This window comes from Oxyura jamaicensis, chromosome 14 (genome assembly GCF_011077185.1).
Source record: "Oxyura jamaicensis isolate SHBP4307 breed ruddy duck chromosome 14, BPBGC_Ojam_1.0, whole genome shotgun sequence".
In the NCBI taxonomy this organism is placed as follows: domain Eukaryota; kingdom Metazoa; phylum Chordata; class Aves; order Anseriformes; family Anatidae; genus Oxyura; species Oxyura jamaicensis.
In genome coordinates, this window is record NC_048906.1 from 1,444,210 (window position 1) to 1,462,612 (window position 18,403).

The 18,403-nt window shown below is 47.7% G+C and overlaps 2 protein-coding genes across 13 annotated transcripts in view; one reads left to right on the forward strand and one right to left on the reverse strand.

Annotated features, from left to right (window-relative positions):
* PKD1 (polycystin 1, transient receptor potential channel interacting) overlaps positions 1-5,166 on the forward strand; it is a 96,904-nt gene extending 91,738 nt beyond the window's left edge. For 4 of the 5 annotated variants that reach the window (XM_035340054.1, XM_035340052.1, XM_035340055.1 and 1 more), the window contains 2 exons: positions 180-494; positions 861-1,602. In XM_035340054.1, the coding sequence (XP_035195945.1) occupies positions 180-494; positions 861-1,487 (942 nt within the window). In that variant the 3' untranslated portion in view covers positions 1,488-1,602. Of the gene's footprint in view, positions 1-179; positions 495-860; positions 1,603-4,350 lie in introns of those variants that run through there. The other variant, XM_035340057.1, reaches the window with a different exon arrangement.
* TSC2 (TSC complex subunit 2) overlaps positions 5,019-18,403 on the reverse strand; it is a 33,131-nt gene continuing 19,746 nt past the window's right edge. For 2 of the 8 annotated variants that reach the window (XM_035340063.1, XM_035340059.1), the window contains 13 exons: positions 17,788-18,009; positions 17,115-17,330; positions 15,489-15,557; positions 13,161-13,321; positions 12,326-12,828; positions 11,479-11,554; positions 10,540-10,626; positions 10,115-10,301; positions 8,877-9,016; positions 8,585-8,663; positions 7,823-7,914; positions 7,448-7,546; positions 5,019-7,092 (listed from right to left, as the gene is read on the reverse strand). In XM_035340063.1, coding sequence (XP_035195954.1) covers positions 6,925-7,092; positions 7,448-7,546; positions 7,823-7,914; positions 8,585-8,663; positions 8,877-9,016; positions 10,115-10,301; positions 10,540-10,626; positions 11,479-11,554; positions 12,326-12,828; positions 13,161-13,321; positions 15,489-15,557; positions 17,115-17,330; positions 17,788-18,009 — 2,099 coding nt within the window. In that variant the 3' untranslated portion in view covers positions 5,019-6,924. Of the gene's footprint in view, positions 7,093-7,447; positions 7,547-7,742; positions 7,915-8,584; positions 8,664-8,876; positions 9,017-10,114; positions 10,302-10,539; positions 10,627-11,478; positions 11,555-12,325; positions 12,829-13,160; positions 13,322-15,488; positions 15,558-17,114; positions 17,331-17,787; positions 18,010-18,403 lie in introns of those variants that run through there. The other 6 variants (XM_035340058.1, XM_035340060.1, XM_035340065.1 and 3 more) reach the window with 4 other exon arrangements.

Genomic DNA, 18,403 nt, shown 5'->3' on the forward strand with positions numbered 1-18,403 from the left:
GGAGGGCTGGCTGAGAGCAAGGGCTGCTCAGGGCTGTGTGACCTCCTCCAGCCCTCCCTGTGCCACAGCTGCTGCTGCTCCGCAGGGCTCAGGCTTTGTAAGATGGGGTAGTGAGGGCTGGGGGACACTGTGCCACCAACTGATCCCTTCTTGTTGTATCTCTGCTCTCCCCTTTGCAGCTTTTCTCCTCCTCCTCGGAGTCCTTCCGCAGCGTTGGCAGCAGCCTCCTGCTGCTCTTCGCCATGGTGCGGGGCAGCACAAACCTCCGCCCCTGCCCGCCCGAGTCCCCCGGCCTCTACTACCTGTTCTGCACCAGCTATATCATCCTGGAGGCGTGGATCGTGCTGAGGCTCTTCACCGTGGTGCTTGTCTACAGCTACCGGGAGATGCACTTTGAGCTGTACCGTCCGGCCTTCGAGCCCCAGGACTACGAGATGGTGGAGCTCTTCGTGCGCAGGCTGAAAATGTGGATGGGCTTCAGCAAAGCCAAGGAGGTGAGTACAGCCCAGGAGAGGGTGGAGAAGGGCTCTGGTAGCAGGCATTGAGCTACAGGCTATTGCAGAGAAAGTGTCCTCCATCCTTAGCCCCGCTTTGCCTCCAGCTACGTCCCACCACTGCTCACAGTCAGGTCCCTCTGGCAGGGAGGGGTGGAGCAGGGGCAGATCCTGGAGGCCCAAGGGCTGCCTTAGTGATGGGCACTGTAGGGCCGTGGCTGCCAGTTCTCTGTCCCTTTGTTCCAGGTGATTTTTATTTGGGATCTATCCCCAGGTCCCTGGGCTGCGCTGTACCGCAGCATTTCCACTTGCCAGCTCCTGAAATAATTCCGTCTCCCCTCTTTCCCCCACCCCTTCCTCTCCCAGTTCCGCCACAAGGTGAGGTTTGAAGGGATGGAGCCGCTGCCATCCCGAGACTCCAGCGATTCCAAGTCCTTTCGGGGCCCCACGCCCAGCGCCGCCTCCGACAGCTCCAGGGCCTCCACCTCCTCCAGCCAGCTGGACGGGCTGAGCCTGGTGCTGAGCGCCCGCGACAGCCTGGAGGTGGACGCTGACATCCAGCGGCTCCTTTCCCTCTTCGAGATGCTGCTAGCCCAGTTCGACCGGGTCAACCAAGTGACGGAGGACGTGTACCGCATCGAGCACCAGCTGGAGGGCTCCCAGAGCCGCCGCTGCAGGAAGAGGTGCGCGCAGGGGCCGGAGGACGTCCTCAGCAGGTACTGTGCGGGCAGCGCAGAGCGGGGACCCTCGCCCGAAATCAACTCGGACGTGGACCTGCAGCCCCCGCGGGACGCCCCGCTGTCCCCCCACTCCACTACCACCCTGCCGGGCAGCAGGGGCTCGGTGCCCAGCCGGCTCCTTCGAGCCAGCAGAGGCGTGAGCGCGGCGGCTTCCCTGCTGCCCCCGCACAAGGCGCACGCCGCGCTGGCTCCGGCCGTAAAGAAGAAGCGGCCTCTCCGGGCCAAGAACAGGGTCCACCCGACTGTCAAGTAGCCGTGCTGCGGGAGGGCAGAGCGAGCCTTGGAAGGGCTTTGCGGAGGCGGGCTGTGCCCGCCGCACTCACCTGGAGCCTCGGGAGCTGCCGAGCGCCGCGCCGTGCCGGCTGTGCCTGGCGGGCGCGCGGGGCCGCTGCCGGCGACGGGGCCGGCGCAGCCTCCGTTCTCCACGCTCCTGGCCTCGCGGGTCGGGCGTGCTGGCTTCCTCACGGGTGGCTGCCGGCCTCAAGGGTTCGTTGGAAAAGGCTGAGCCTTTCCTCGTGGACAGCCGGGGAAGACGGCACTGGGTATGGTCAGCGTGCGGAAAAAAATCGCTTCCAGTAGGGCAGTATTAAAAAGTTGTCTCCTTTGTTGCATGGCCCCATCTTCAAGCAGATTGCCTAAGGCGACTGTGGCGAGGACACTTTACTGGGGCCCAGCTTGGGGTGACTGGTACGAGGCTCACCTCCCCTTCCCTGCTGGCTGTGCCAGGTGGAAGGGGGGAGAGGGGAGCCCCTGGCCTTGAGGGTTTGAACTTAGTCTTGGATTTTGCCAACCAGACGCACTGTGGAGGAAAGCTACAGGTTTCAAGAAGATATTTAACCTTTTTTTTTTAAGCATAAATATATATAGATATAGATAAATGCTATCTACACCCAGATCAGTTAATTTCCAGTATTGGCTACTTTTATCCTCCGGAAATTGGTATTATTTGTATTGAAAGAGATCCAATATTTAAAACAAAGGACACTGCAAGCGCTGAGCTGCCAGCCCTGCTGCCCAGCCAGGCTCGGAGGGGTAAGGAGCAGCAGTTCGACCCCAAGGGGCCGGAGACCCTGGGCTGCTTTCAGTTGGCGCTGAGCAGGGGGTTGCCAACGTGCTGGCTTCGCTGCGGACCCCCCACCCCGCCAGCGCTCGCCCCCCGTGGCGGCCCAGGGGTGAGTGTGCTGCTGGCTGCTTGGCTTTTAACCCCAAGGAATGTATTGACGTAAGTATATGTATTTTTTTGGTTTACTTGTTCGTATGTACTGCCCAGCACTTTAAACAATGCTTTCCTCAGCTAACAATGACACATGCGATCTAACAAGAACGGGATAATATATCACAAAAGCAGTATTTGTTGTTGTTGTTGTTGTTTAAATCACAAACTGAAATGAGCAAGTGAGGATAAACTGAACGCAGCCCCCCTGCCCCAGCTGGCCCCAGCGTTACCTCCTGGGCTCTTCATGAAGAGAAGCCCGACTGCATTTGGAGAGGACTCGAACTGAGCTTGTTTGGGGGCCAGAAGGAGGCAGAGTCCCCGCGGCCCCGCTCGGTGACTCGCAGCACGCTGGGGCTGCACCTGCAGGGCTGGGGCATTGAGCACCCCTGGTGCAGGGGCAGCGAGCACCACCACCCCTGCAGCAGCTGAAGCCTTGCCAGGGCCTGCGCTCACTTTGTCCTCACCATTTCACCTTATGTATATTGTAAGTAATTTATACGTTGGTTTTTGTTTTTTTTAAAATGTATATATTTTTGTATGTTTGCTATATTTTCATAGCATCGGTAACGTGTTTGAAACATGTAGATAGGAGACAGAATACTATTGTCAGAGTTATTTAAAGGATGTATTAAGTGCTTCTTTCGGGGAATGTCCCGTGTATATAAAGTATTAGGTGTCTGTGTGCATGTGGTGCGTGTGCTCTCGAGGTTTGGGCCGGGCTGGCTCAGGGCCAGTCCCTGCAGGTGGAGCAGAGCGTGGTGGGGATCCCGCAGTGCACGAGGGTGGTTTTCCTGCATCCGCTCCCTGCTTTGGAAGTGTAACTGAAGGGAAGCCTTGGGCAGCACGAACACTGCTGCAGGGGACAGCGTGTCTTACCTCTGCTGATCCTGTCATTCCTGGGCACTGGGAGTGCTCAGCCCAGGGAGGAGACCTCTGGGAGCAGGCAGACGCAGGGGTCTTCTTGGATGCTTCATTGGTAAGCACACCCGTGGTGAGTCTTCCCCCTCCAGCTCCCAGCACTTTCTGCCATGCTGTTAGATACTTGTGAAGATTTCATTCCTGGGCTTCAGGTGCCTGCCCCTGTCCCTTCTGGGCAACTGTGGGAGGACGCACAGGTGCTGTGTGTGATGGCTTTGGGACTGGTGGAAATTGCCCTTGAAAAATGCCGTTGCTGTGAAGGACAGAGGCTGTGGAACGTTGCAGAAGGCTGCAGACAGGAGAAAAGGTGTGCTGTGAAATGAAGATGGCTTACGGCGAGTTGGTGGTTGGTCCCCATAAAGGTTGCAAGAGCAGATTTCAGAGGGAAGTAGATTGCAGAGTGGCGAAAATTGTTAGTACCCAGAGAGCTTTCCTCAGGGAAAGGAAGAGGCAGGTTGAAGAGATGGCAGAGAAGTGCCAGGAGTTGAGTAAAACAAAGGGAGAGGGGCGATGCCAGCCCTGGAGCAGCTGGGGATGGTTTCACACAGGAGAGCTCCTAAGCACAACTGCACCTGAACAGCCACTTTTAAACCTCAGCCCCACCTGAGACTGCTGCAGTGGAACAGTGCCTGTGGATGCAGCCACCCCTAAGGGCCATGCCCCCTTCCCCTGGGGTTACAGGTGCCTGCTCTCGCTGCATCACCAGCACCCCTGGTCACTGCCACCGCACGGTGGGACAGGGCTGTCAGTGCCAGCCTGTCAACCAGGGGGACTGGGGGGTGAGTGAACAAACCAAGCAGGTCTTGGAAGGCGTTGGGTCCCTGGCATCGTCAAAAGGCCTTTGTCCCACTCGCCTCCCAAAAAAAAGAACCAGTTCAGAGCTCAGCTCCTTGCCCCTGACCCCCAGCTTAACCTGTTCATTGAAAAGGAGCTAGAGTTGTACTTACTAGAGTTAAGTACAGGCAGGAGAGGGAGGCAAGAGGCAGGGAGCTGAGCGCTCAGAACAGCCTTCAATAAGCTAAATGTGGGGGTTGGACAAGGATGCTCCCCAGTGAAGCATCGGGATTCTTGGTCCCCAGTGTTCCTTACCAGGCTTGCTTTGTGTGTGTGTGTGAGTGTGAGTTGATGCACGTGACTTACCAAGTGCTTCTTCTAATCAAAGAGGAGCAGAAACAGGCCAAGACAACTGCCCTACTTCTTACCTTAACTTGAAGTATGGAGAGCAGCTCTGGAACCCACACAGTTGTTTCTTGAAAAGCCAGACACCTCCATGAGGGCCCACGTGCTTGGTGGGCACCACTGACAGCTTTCAAGCAATCATAGTTCTCATTGCAGCATTTATTTGTACAAACTATAGCAATACTCACAGGGTTCCTTCACTGTCACAGCTAAGGTACCACGTATACATGCACTCAGCTGCAGCCAGAGTTACTGGTCATGGAGTTACACTGTCAGCAGCAGTGACCCTGCCTTACAGCCCTATCCCGCAGGTACTCCTGAATGTATAGTTCTGTGTTTGTAGTCACCGAGAGATGGTTTCTTATTTATTGTCTTAAGTCTCATACAGATGTAACAGTATCAAGCTGCTTAAATAAAATAAAAACTATCCACTAGTTTAAAAGGGAGAGGGAAGGACCTCTATATAAATGCTTTTTTTTTTTTTTAAACAGATGATTGTGATCAATATGCCAATTTTAACTGTCTGGTCAGCATTTCACTGCAAACAAAAATACCGTATTTTGTAACTGTGGGGATGTTTCTTAAAAAAATGACAAGGTCAAATAAAAGATGACTGCTACAACCTGGCTCCAGTACTTCTGTTGCACTCACTCCAGCCCTCAGCCTGGCAGTGACCTGCTCACCACACCCAGCAAGAGCTCAGGAAAGGCGCAGGGCACAGCAGCACCCACCCCAGCCTGTCCGGCTGCCTGCACAGGCAGACATTCCTACCCACCCCATTTGTGCTTTTTGTCCATGACCAGAATTTTAATTGAGGTTTCCTGCACAATATGTGAGACTTTCTTACATCAATGAACCAATTAGGGAAGCTTTGGTTTGTAATTAACTGCATCAGCCTGCTAGCGAGGGATCTGCCATCACCACAAAGGCAAATTGCCCGTGACATTATCATCAGACATGGTTCGAGTCTCCCCAGGTCAGCAAGAACCCACTGACCATACAAATACTTTATTTCCTTTAGGACTCATTTACTTATAAACACTCAAAACACAACATACACTTAGAGTTCCCAAACAGCCCTGCCTCGATTAGTAGCATTTCACACATTGTCCTCTTGCCAGTCACTTCACAGTTCCATGTGCTGATTGCACTTGTATTCAGCTCCACGGCACAGGCTCTGCAGTTACCCCTCATCAAAAAGCCACGCTGCCATTTAGTCACAAAGCAGGAGATTAAAGTACTGACGGGACAGGCCAGCTTACAGGGTGTCTCCCAGTTTGGTAGTGTAGTGTCTGATGACCATCTTACCACAAGATGGGCTACGTAATCCCCTTCCACCTGCACATGCTTGCACTGAAAGGCCAGCTTGTTAATTACAACAGGTCCCAGGAGGAGAGCCTGGAATAGGCGTTAGTGCAATAGGCAAAAACTCAGTCAGAGATGATGCCACCAGGACAGGTCAACACTCTTTCAAAAAGGGTTTTACCGAGCGCTCAGCGAGGGCTGAGTTATCCCCAGCACTGCTGCAATTAGTAGAAATCCTGCAGCTGAACCTAGAAACCACAGCTGGCTTCTGGCTAAAAGCCTTGCAGCCAGCCCCAGGGGGTGAAACTGTGCTGCCCAAGTGGTTCGTGCCCCAGCTCTTTGTCATGCTGCTTCTTCACCGAGTGACACTCACCTCCCTGCTTTGCCTTACTTCTGGTACCAAAATCATTCCTCCTGGGCTGAGGGAGGGGTCAATAGGAGTCTTTCAAAATGGAGACACGGTCTTGGGACTTTAAGCAGCATGTCTGGCTTAACCTTTACCAGAGCTGGCAGCAGAGCAAGTCTCAGATTCTGTAGAGTTCAAGTCCCAAGAGTCAACGAGACCTGGAGAGAAGCAGAGATTCCAGGTTGCTTAGAAATAGTGACTGGGTTTCCAGTACTCTGTATTTAATTCCCAATAAAGGTGTCAAAATTCCTACAATTCATGCCTCTTCCACCTCTGTGATGAAGTGCAGAGTGTCACACTTGGTCTACTCCCACCAGACACTGGTGTTGAAGGAGTCTAGAGAAAGGTTCTGCAAGAATGTTTCCATCAGAGATGGAAGCCCTGGAATAGCTCAAACCAAATAAAAACAAAATGTGGAGTTGGTCCTCTCTTGGAGCATCTGCTGGGGATACACAGTATCTTCATCAGACAACAGTGGCAGGCTGAGACAGCAAAACATACTTGAACCTCCTGATAAAGTTCAGTGCTGAATCCACAAGAAAGCAGCACAGCCACACTGTATTTGCCAAACCCTTCTCCTCTCTGTCTGGGCAGGTGCACAGTCAGCAAGCAGGTGAAACACATTCACTGCCTCGTCCGTCCCAGGACACACCAACCCACTGGGATCTACACAAATTCGGTGAAGTCGTCCACCGAGGAGATCAGCCGCTTCCTCTGACCAGTCTCGTAGGTTGGTGGAGGATCCTGAGACATCTGGGGAGGGGGCTTTGTTGGAGCAGATGAATGCATTTGCAGGGGAAGGCCAGGAGTTTGGTACTGGGTTTCTTCACGTAGCTGAAAGTCAAATGAGAACAGATGAGTTCTGTATTCTCTGAAATTCTTTTCACTCCCCATTTGGCCAGGGCAGGACAGGTTACTCAGTACAGCTATTGCTGCAATCCCTATTGCAGAGCCGAGTACAGGCAGCTCTGTGTCCTGATATTGGGGTCCCACATGCACTTATCACAAGGGAAGATGCAAATCCAGACCTACATCACTCCACTTACCATTCCCACAGGAGCTGGACTTTATATACACATCATTTCTCTTATTCACTAAGTTTTGACAGCTGATTTTATTTGCCTTATTTATAACAACACAGTAAGGCAGAGCCCGGTTCTGAACACCAAGAACAGACGTGTTTGCTCACCCGGTGCCTTAGCCTCTTGATATGACGTAGCCTAGCAATCCATTTGGACGGGTAGGTGTCAGTAGGGTTTGATCGACTATGGTGAACCTGGGAAGCCATCTGATTAGGGAAGGATGGGGAAAAGCAGGGAAAGAGAAGATAGATGCACATTACCATAACCATGCCAATAACATTAATAGAACATTTCAGTACTGTTTGACAGCGATTGAAATGTAAGTTCATGCAGTAACTGACTCAAAGGTTGGCAGAAATAACTGAGGCAGAACGCTTACTTGTTTTAGCAAGGCCTACTCACCAGCTACTTTACTTGGTAGCTGGTGAAAGACCAAGAAGCCAGGTGAAAGGCACAGTCTCAGGGAGCGCAGGGGTACTCACGTTAGCATGCAGGGCCATCTGTCGGGCTACAAACGGCAGGTTCTTGTCAGAGATGATCTTAGCGACACTTGTGTCTACAAGTCCCTCCATGTCTTCATTTTAAAGAAGAAGAAAAGTTCTTGTCAGACAGTTAAAAGAGAAGACCAAGGCAAAAGTTGCCAGTAACTAACCGGACAAGTAACATAAACCTGAAGAACTGTTTCACAGAATCTCAGAAGCTCCCATCAAATGCTACAGCTCCAACTTTAACAGAATTGAGACCACAACTTCACACAATTGGCTCTCAAATTCCGGCTGCTCTGTAAACATTTGAGGTGAACCTGCTGAGCTCATTATGATACGAACTGAAGTGGAATAAAAAAATACCCCCGAAGTGCTCATTTGGTAAAAGGAAAGCAAACACCCCTGCAGGTAACTGCACGAGCATTGCAGAACCCAGCAGGGAACCCCAAGGATCAGGGCCTGCAGCGCTGGGAAGGACACTGGCAGCCAACGGCTGCAGGGGTCTGCACCTCCCAACTCTGTTCTACTCTGGAATCTTGATCTTAAACTTGAAGATGATACGAGTGGTACAGTGGGAAGATATCAAAAATAGGGTAAGATACATAAATAGGACGTATACAGATGTCACTGGGCAGCAAATTGGTTTTGGAGTTTCTCTTGGAAGCTTTTACTTTTGGAATGTAAAAGCACTGCAAAGTGACATAAGTTATTGCACCACCACCAATAAAGACTGAGAACAAATGCTGGAGGGATTCCTACCTTTTCGACACTGCAGCGTCACCAGATTACAGTCATAGTCAAGCGGTGTTATGATAACATGCACAAAATTGAACTGACCCTAGGGGAAAACAACAGAGCAGTCAAATACATTTTACTGGCATCCAATGTGACTCTAGTGAATGCTATACATTATCATGTGTGAATCCACTTGAGGCAAATAAACTCCACTCACAATCTCAACACCGTTCACCAAGATAACACACATCAGATTAAGGTTTTACAAACAGCCAAGTGCCTGTTTTATAATATGCCTGCAAGTTAAATCTTGTACCTTTATTGTTCCCAGTTTAAAGTCCTCTCCAGAATCATTGTAAACAATAGAAACAAAATCATTCCCAAGGTGCCTTTTCTTGTCACAGCGATATTTATCCAAATCCTTCGTGGGCATCAGAGTAGCAATGTGGAAAATGGCTGAAGAGGAAACAGAAGGACCCTTAGGCTGAGCTAGGAAAACAATGCTGCAAGCAGCAATGGTCAATACGCAGCAGCTGGCTGCAAGACAACATAGTACCAGCACCACTGTAATGAAAAAATACATTGTGCTCCCTCAATAGTTTGTCCCTGCTTGTGACAGCTGAATCCAGCCCTTCTGGACTGCTCCTGTGGTACCCGGAGCATGGAGCACACTGGGCAGCCCTTTGCCAGTGAAAGGGCAGTGAAAGCTCTGCAGCTGCCAGTTCTTAGGTGCTGCCTTGCATGGTCCTCCCTAGCACCACGCTTAGAAAAGTGAATTACAGGTCTGGTTTACAGCACGATGTACGCTAGAATAAGCATTCTTATCTAGCTGGGGTAGCTAGCTGTATGTTCACAGAAAATGAACGGGACTGGGCATCTGCTTCTGGCTAATTTTTTCCATGTCACTGTAGCATGGTGAACAGAAACTGGTTTGAGGAAGAACAGTTAAATACCTTAAACCAGGACTTTCCCTAGCTGAGCTCTGCAGAGCACCAGGGGCCCTGGCGAGTGACGTGCAGCTGCTCCACTGAACCGGACAACGTCTGATGACTGGGATTCACAGAGCTGCATGAAAAAGTCTGGGAAGTTCATCATGGCTTGTTGGATCCTGGCTGGTATCTGCACTGCTTAGTAGGGTGGGAGCTGGGTAATGCTGCAGTTCAAAGAGTAATGACCACAGTAACAACAACCCTCCTGCTTTCAATGCTGCCCTTCATAGAAATTGTTAGCAGAGTTTTGACATGCACATACTGTCCTCAGTTAACAGCCTTCCAAGCAGCTCAGGACCAAGCAGCTTATGCTACAGACCTTTACACAAATCCCTATCAATCTTTCACAGTACAGATTATTTTAGAAGTGGTATGATTTCTCTTAAAGAAGGCAGGTATGCACCTCTCCCACACTTGGCTTGCAGAGACATCAGAAAGAGAACGGAGGGAGAACACAGCCCCAGGCCATCCTTACTACACTCGTGGAAAAGGAAGCTTGTAGAAAGCAGCTCAGTCTTAAAATAAGAAACCATCCTTCCACTTCTAACTTCTGGAGACATCTTACCTTGCATAATGTCATCGTGCCAACAGTAGGTAAACTGTCCATCCTCCCCACACACGTCCAGGCCACCAAGGTAAATTTTATCTGGCTGACAATCTTTAAGTTCAATGAGCTTCCCTAAGCCAGTCAGGAACTCCGTATAGCGATAGGATCCGTGTTCATTCGACAGAATAGCAATTTCATTGTTGCTCTAGAGAACAAGAACATAGCAGTCCCACCATGAATGTTAAGAGCACTCCATCAGCATGAGTGATTAGGTTATTACCTCCCCAGAAGGGATTCGCACAGGCACTGATTTTTAATGCAAGAAGCTAAAGAAAAGCAAAGCTACTGCAGGAGCAGTACAGATCACGCAGCTGGAGTAGCAGAGCCCAGCCTTCTGTTGAGATGTAACCACTAAATTATGAATGCAACTGCTCACAACTCACCTGGCCTTCTCCAACATAGAGCACTGCGATCTTGTGTGTATCGTAGGAAGGAATTTGATCCAGGAGCTGCACCGATTTTTCAAAGGTCTACAATCAAAAAATTTGTCACATCTTTAAAAAGTTACCATCTCCAAATACTCACTGCCCTCCCTAAACCAGGACAGCAGCAGGTCACACACAGACTCTGACAGCAGTGTAAGCAAAGATTCCCGACCTTCACTAGTGGCCTCAATGAATGCTGCCCTACTTTGTTCTGCGAGAGCATAGTGCATCAGGTCAGGTACAGAGCTGTGCTCAAACTGCACAGGCTGGATGTCCTTGTGATGACATATTACATCATCTAGTCACTTCAGCTCCAGGCATGAAGAAACATCACGTCTCTTGCTCTGAAGAGTATTTTTGCTCTGAAGAATATTTTTAACAGGAAGCATCACCTTATCTCACCTAGGCTCCCTGCTGCCTCACCACCTGAACCAGAAGCAAGGGGAACCTTTCACGAGGGGGTCTGTGATGCTCAGTTCATGAGCACTCCCACACTACTTCCCCAGGAAGCCTGTGATTTATTCCTCCTGCAACCACAGAAAGCATCCTGGCCACTCCCAGTTATCCTGATGGCTGCCAGGTTTGTCTAGCGATGTTCTGCCATCACCACCTAATGCTCACTTTTCATCCTTCACTCATACTACCAGCAGAATACAAGAACCCACAAATCATCCTGCCTTCTGGCTGGAACTCTGCAACAGCCCCAGCAGAATCTCCCACCATCTCCAGTTGAATACACAGGCAGAATGTTGGAGCCACCGGGAATGGGGTATAGAAAATTTCCTGTCTGTAGCACTGTCAGTAAGAACCTCCTTTAAATAGTACCACAGGAGCTGGAAAGTAAAAAGGTTAGAAAAATTAACTACAAGAATTTAAAAAATAATAATTATTGCCTACCTCATTTGGCAACAAAAGGGGCTTGTTGTTTTCATCACCAAAGAATGGGGAATGGTACAACTGTAAAAACACAAAGCTAAGGGAGAGAGAGAAAAACACGTCCTGTTACCATAAAAAAATTCAGTCCATTTTGACCTCTTGTATGTAAGAACACTACGTAAAAAGAAAAAAGCAATTAAAATGCTAGCTGAGTATTACTCATCTTCTAGAGACACTGGGTGCCTGGACTACCTGCCGTTTGTAATAAACCCCTGTCATAAAAAACAATCATTATGTCAAACAGTGGCAGCTGCACAAAGCCTCAGTTAAAAAGGCAAGCTACTGGTAGAACAAAGGAGGAGGAACACACTCCTTCCTCACACTTACATGGGTACTTCTAGTCTGCAAGACAAATGATTTTACAGACACTTGTATTGTACAAAATTAACCGTAAGATGAAGATTGTCTCATAACATAATCTGGGGCAACTACCTACCTCTGCAGTTCAAAATAAATATATTATACCCCCTCATCTTCCTTTTGCACGTTAGATTTCCTGAACAGCAAGACTAGTAACTCATCCTATTCACAGCAAAATTAACTCTAGGTGACTGCATTCAGGCCACAAGTGCATTTGGACCCTAAACTGGGATCCATTTATTTCTACTTATTTCCTAAGACTGCGAAGTTAATTTAGTAACAGCGGATTTAACGTTTCTGTATTAGGGCCTGAAAATAATTCACCTTTCTTTCTAATCAGTTACTGTCCTATAGATCCCAAAGCCTGCAGACCCATTTGAACAAACCCAGCCCTGGCCCCAGCTATTACAAGCTTACTATTTCTAGATTCAGATGCTCCTCAACGCACCTTGGGTTTATTCCAGGTACTTTCTCAGCGTTGGAGGCTGCTGTCCTGCTCCTGAAGGCATCTCTCTCAATCCTTTTCCCCCTCCTTGATGGGGCTGAGTCAGAGATGGTGTATCCCCTTGGCCGGTGCCCGGACGGGGAGCGAGGCGAGGTGGCAAGCCCAGTTCCATCCAACCCCCCTGACCCAGCTGCTCTGGCATCCTCTCCCTTGCTCAGCCAGTTGCCCAGCCCTTCCCCTTCCAGGTTCCCAGACTGAGATTTTGATTTCACTTCCGTGCTCAGTCTCCTTGTTACTTCTCTGCCATTTGCATCTTTGAGAACCTCCTGCAGCGTCTGTAGCTCGGGGGAAGAGCTCGACTTGCTGAGTGGCTGGGACGGCTGAAAGGAAAGCTCCTCCAGCGTTCGGCCATCCTCCGGGGGCAGGACTCTCCCGATGGGAATACCACCCTCCACCAGGTCATCTGATTTCAAAGATTTTTCTTCCTGGCTAGAGGTTGAGGAGGACTTAAAGAGAGAGAAACAAATACAAACAGTTTTCCTAATGGACAAAACATGAGTTGACAGCAGTAATAATTAAGGCAGCCCATGACGCTTCCTGAGAAAGATGAGCAGATTGGTCCCAATACAACGGAACACAGACTGCATGAAACAGGTATTTACTGCTCCTGCTCCCTATACAGTCTCCCACGAGCTCCACAACTCAGTCATGACTGTGTGCGCATTTGGTAACAGCAGTGAGCAGCTAAAAAAGGTGCCAAGAGGCACAGACAACTTATCCCATGTGTCTGAAGATGGAGTTGCAATACAGCATAAAAGTGCTGTTTGGTTTTACTTACCCTGCTGTAAGACTCATGGGGTTTACCGAACCTCTCCTCGCTCAAGACTTGTTCAGAACATGAAGTTTCAAAATCTTCACTCTCCGGAGACTCAGCCGGGAACTCAGTTTCCTTTAGCTCCATTTCCGATGGGCTCCCTTCCTCCAGCACTACCGCGGATTCTACCAAGACACAATGCAGAAGAACTGAAGCCTGCACAGAGGTATAGACTGGCAGGTCCCCATCCTTTCCTCTGAAGTACCAGCCTTTTCCCTACGGGATTTCAATGGAAGGCCATATTGAATGAGTGGTCTGGTTCTTTGATATCATGTCATGTCAGACTTGCTCCTGGTTTCCCTTTTGTACAGAATAACTGATCACCTCACCCTGACAGCAAAGGCCTGCATCTACATTTGTCAAAACAAGCGCAGCTGTTTCCAATTGTCACTGATGAACAAGCAGGGGACAGAATGAAGAAAATGGGACCTTGTACATCCATACTCAGCTATGAGGACACACAGGAACTACAGAGATGTAAGAAAATACAAGACTAGCATTAAAAGTTCATCGTTATCCAGGCAGTGAAGAGATCAGTTCTATGCAAGTATGCAAAGAAATACGTTTTTCTTGCACTGAAATGTAATGCTCCTGGTGCCTTGTAGCGGCCTAGAAGGAGATAAGAAATTTTACTAGGAGCCATTTACTTGCAGTTTGGCAGCTTTCCTAGTATGTCTCAGTAGAAGCAAAACAATTCAGCCCTAGACATGTGGAAGGACAAGAGAGCAGGAGTAACACATGCACTGCAGCAATACTGGGAAACCTGCATGTGGCATCTGATCAGACAAATGGGTAATGAAACCACACTGACAAGAAAGCTCCTTGGAAGCCCTGCCTACGGTGGAGGAAGTTACTGAAGCGTTTAACCTTGTGTCTACTTCAGGCTGTGACCCTGACCACAGGGATGAGTCTGACCAAAGGCTCCTCCTGGCCTTGCTTTTTGTCCTGAGGAAAAGGCTGGAGAACAGGAGGCTTCCCATTATGCACACAAGGGACTGGAAGACCAATCTGAAAGGCCAAGATTTGTTTTCCAAATTTAAAAAACAAACAAAAAAAAAAAAAGGAAAGAAAAAAAAGCACACACCAAAACTAAAGAAAAATCAGCAAAACATTAAAAAAAAATCACTAAAGCAGCTTTTCCTGGATTGATTTCAGCTCGCAGGACCAAAGTTATTTCAAAGAAGCAATTAAGAGTTAGCATTGCACACACATACTTCCAACAAAAAAATAATTAAAAAAAAATAAAACAAAACAAAACAACGTGCTGATCTGGTTAGCTGTCCAAGCCAGAACACACCTGCATATATCCAGCATTTCCAAGCTTCCCTAGCTCTTGCATCACTGCCAAGATTGCTGGTGATTTTTAAAAATGTAAACGCTCACAGATTATACTTTAGGTGGGAATAGAAGAATTTGAGCAGAGAGAAGTAGCATCTTGGTGCTGCTTTAAGAGGCCTATGTCAAAAAATAAAACAATAGTGAAGAACACTCCTGTGTTCTACATAGAATTTTCCACTGAAGGAAAGAAGACAGAAGGAAATTTCAGCTCTCCAACTGAAGTCACAAAGCCCTGCAGATCATCAAAGCAATGCAGGGGCTGTGCTCAGAACCTATGCAATTTGATCTCCGCTTAATTTAATGACAAAGTAAATTTTACTGAAGCAGAGAAAGTTTTTACACTGCTATCGGGCCTCCAAAAAGCTAGAATTTAATCACATTTCCACCTTAAATATATTTCTCCTTTTTCTTTTTAACAAACTGTAAACCAGCATCCATTTTAACATTAAACTTTTAATACGCATTTATCAGCTTCTTTCATCAGATTCTGCGTCCAATTCTGACAGATTTCTGTGGGCTGAGTAGCATGGGACTTCATTTCTGGATAGCTTGTCCCGTAGCATATAATATGGTGTTCTCAGAACAGGGAGCTTTCACATTTAGCAGAACACAAAGCCAATTGTAAAATGAAGCTGGGAATAAATAATTAATCAAGCCACCCAGACATTTTGACAGGCCATCGAATGCTGTGCCTCATGACTCACAATCCGCCCCGGCTAAACAAAAAGTTGCTTTAAGAAATTGCCTGCACTTGCAAATGTTGCATCTGGCTTGGACTTCTTCATGCTAGTCAAGATCCCATTTGTTGAGAGTAATGAGACCGGGTACATACAGGAGACATGGAAGGGGAAAATGAAGTATGAGGGATACATTTTCTATGAATCAGAGGTGTTCTTCTATGGCAATACTTTTTTTTTTTTTTTTTTTTTTTCCCTTAAAGATATATAAATATACCTGCCCAGGATATGCTCCTGTGCAACTTCCCTTGACAACTGGACTGGTACATGGAAGAGAAAGAGGCCACTGCAAAGGGAAATCAAGTGAGCAGCTACATCAAAAGGAAGGAGAGACTATATGAAAAGAAAATAAAATTAAAAAGCACAGAGTTTAAAATGTAACCAAGAACCTATTTAAAAAATAAAAAAAAAGTAAATAAAAAAAATAAAAAAAAGGAAAGAACAAGCTGGGATAAGCTCACTAGATGCCAAAGGGATACTTCAAGGGTGCAAGGTTTCAACACAAATAAGGAGGCATAAACACATTCAAACAATGCAGACTCAGACTGCTCTCTTTGAAGAATGCATCTTTGTGAGTTTTAGAAACAGAAAGTTCCTCAGTGATGTCCTAGCACAAACAGAAAACCAGCCTGAGCTTTTCCTGAGATACACACTTTTGGCAAAAGATCATTCTTAAATGCACAGAAGGGTCTGAAGAATAGAAATACGGGTAGACTCATGGATTTAACCTCTTAAGAGGAAGAACACCATGCATATGAGAGTCTGACAGCAAAACTTCTTCAAAACATTCACTTCACTTGTTGCAGCTGGCAGACTACTGTAGAAGTTAAGAATATGACCAAAATGATTTTCTCACTGGCTGCCACAGGAGTGGCATTCAGGTGAGTGATTCTTCTGACTGACCCGTTAATGCCTACGTACCACAAATTTGTAGGACTCAATAGGAATTGTCATGGATAAGAATTTTTTTTCTTTTTAATTTTTAACTGGATTTTCAAAACAACCCATACCATTGACGCTGCCTGCTCAGAACAGCCTTGCCTGCTGCTATCACCGGTCAGTTTTACTAGCGCTAGTGATGCTAGCGACATTTGGCTGAGGCTGTCAACAGCTCCGAGCTGGGATTCCTGACAGCTTTACAAGTTCCAGCTGCTGGTCAACAGTAACAACCCAGCATTAACACCTTTTTTGAAGCAAACTAGCACCAGCATCACCAGGCACTAGAGCCAATACAGTGACAAACCCTGGCCACTACGTTAAAGCCATCAAAGAAAATTCAAGTGATTCAGCTGCAGCAGCCTGATGGCTAAACAGTCTTTTTAAAAGGTGAATACATCCACAGCTGCTGGGATTTGCACTCTGACATCTCTGCTGTGAAACAGTGGCAACTAACTGACCCTAGCTGACAAAGACTGTAATTGGCCATTTTCTTAGGAACCTAGCTCTGCCAGTGCCCAAAAAAAAAGGTTATACTGTAAACAAATGGAAGTGCTGCATGGGAAGATCCATTCACACATGGGATGCTCAAATCAGTGGGAAGGAGAAAAGATCTGTGACTTTATTTGGCAAACAGTCATCATGAAACACATTACTCCTGCAACGAAGCCCCACTGCTCCTCTTTTATTCAAGAAAGAGAGTTACTTTTCTGATGAAACATCAGAAGCAAGGAGGAAGGGAATTTTTCACTGAAAACTACTAAGAGAAGAACTGATTCCCTTTCTCATTACTGTTATTCCTCAAGCCACTAACTTGCATTTCAGGAACACCTACAGTAACTTCAACAGACTCGAAACAGGCTAGTGACTGCTATGCCACACACACGACTGGCTTGACATCTCTCACCTGTATTGGAACGTTGGAGAAGCGATGGTTTGGCTGTCCCGGTGGCCAAGCTGGAGGAGGGGACAGAGAGGGACTTGTACAGAGCCGTTTCTCGGTGTTCTTTAAAACGCTCTGCAGCCATGAGTGCATTAGACAGCTCTTGCAGGGGCATATTGTTAATATCTGAAGAAAACGGACTGAGCGGGTTCTCTAGGCTCATCAGCCAGCTTGTGTTCCCTGGTGAAGAAAATTCGGGAAGAGCATTAAGGACTTCCACTCCAGAAAGTTTACAACTCACATTGAAAAAAGCATACATTGTTTTGGATTTTGCAAGTATCCAAACAGAGAAAGTGCTCAGTTCTCCTGACATTTGGCAGGATCACTTGGCTGTTTCCTATTTTCAGCACGTAGTTCCCACTACCCTATACCTCATCTGAAGATCTTCAAAAACTATCCTTAGTAAACTCATTACCACAGCAGATTCCCAAAAGGTATTCAAAATACTCAAGTATTTTGAATGATGCTAGGTCACTTATTTTCTCAGGAAGCAACTTCCAGCTGAAAAAGACAATTCCCAGTTAATGTACTGCACTACTCAAGAATTCTGACCTTCAGCATGTCATTAATCGCTCCCTACCAGCAGATGCAACTATGCAACTCAAGAAGAGGTCACTGCACACCCAGGTAAAGATACCTGTTGGTCTGCGCACTAGGATTTCTGCCCAGCCCTGTGTCAGCAGAGGCACATACGCAGCTAAGTTTGCTTTTTCTTTCTGCAGAGGAGTCTGGGGAGCAGGATTAGACTTCTCTGATCGAGACGGAGGAGCAGGAGGACTCTGTGTCCCTTGGGAAGCCGAACCACCAGGGAAGTGGGAGGCTGAGCTGTCTAAGGCACCAACTCGTAAGGCATGACCACCTAGCAAGACAAGCACAACACAGAAGGGAAAAAATGTTTAGTTGATACTAAAAATATTTATAGTATTTATTTACTAGTTTAGTAAATAATAAAAATATCAGAGAAATAGTAAATCTTTTGAGATCCTCTAACATCTGTGCTCACAACAGTGAGGACCTAAGAGAGCTTTACCTTGCATGCATTTCTTATAAACCACACGGTTAGGTAGATGTAGGTGGTTCCCATTGCAAGTGCTCACCACTTAACCAACTGCCAAAGCTTTCCTGCAAGGAAAGGCAAGCAGGAGGAGCACCAGCACCACTGAGACCAACAGCTCCTGATACCTGCCCGCCATTAAGTAGCGGACAGGTCCAGATTCTCAACTCAGCTTAGACACGGGTCTCTTCAGTAGGCG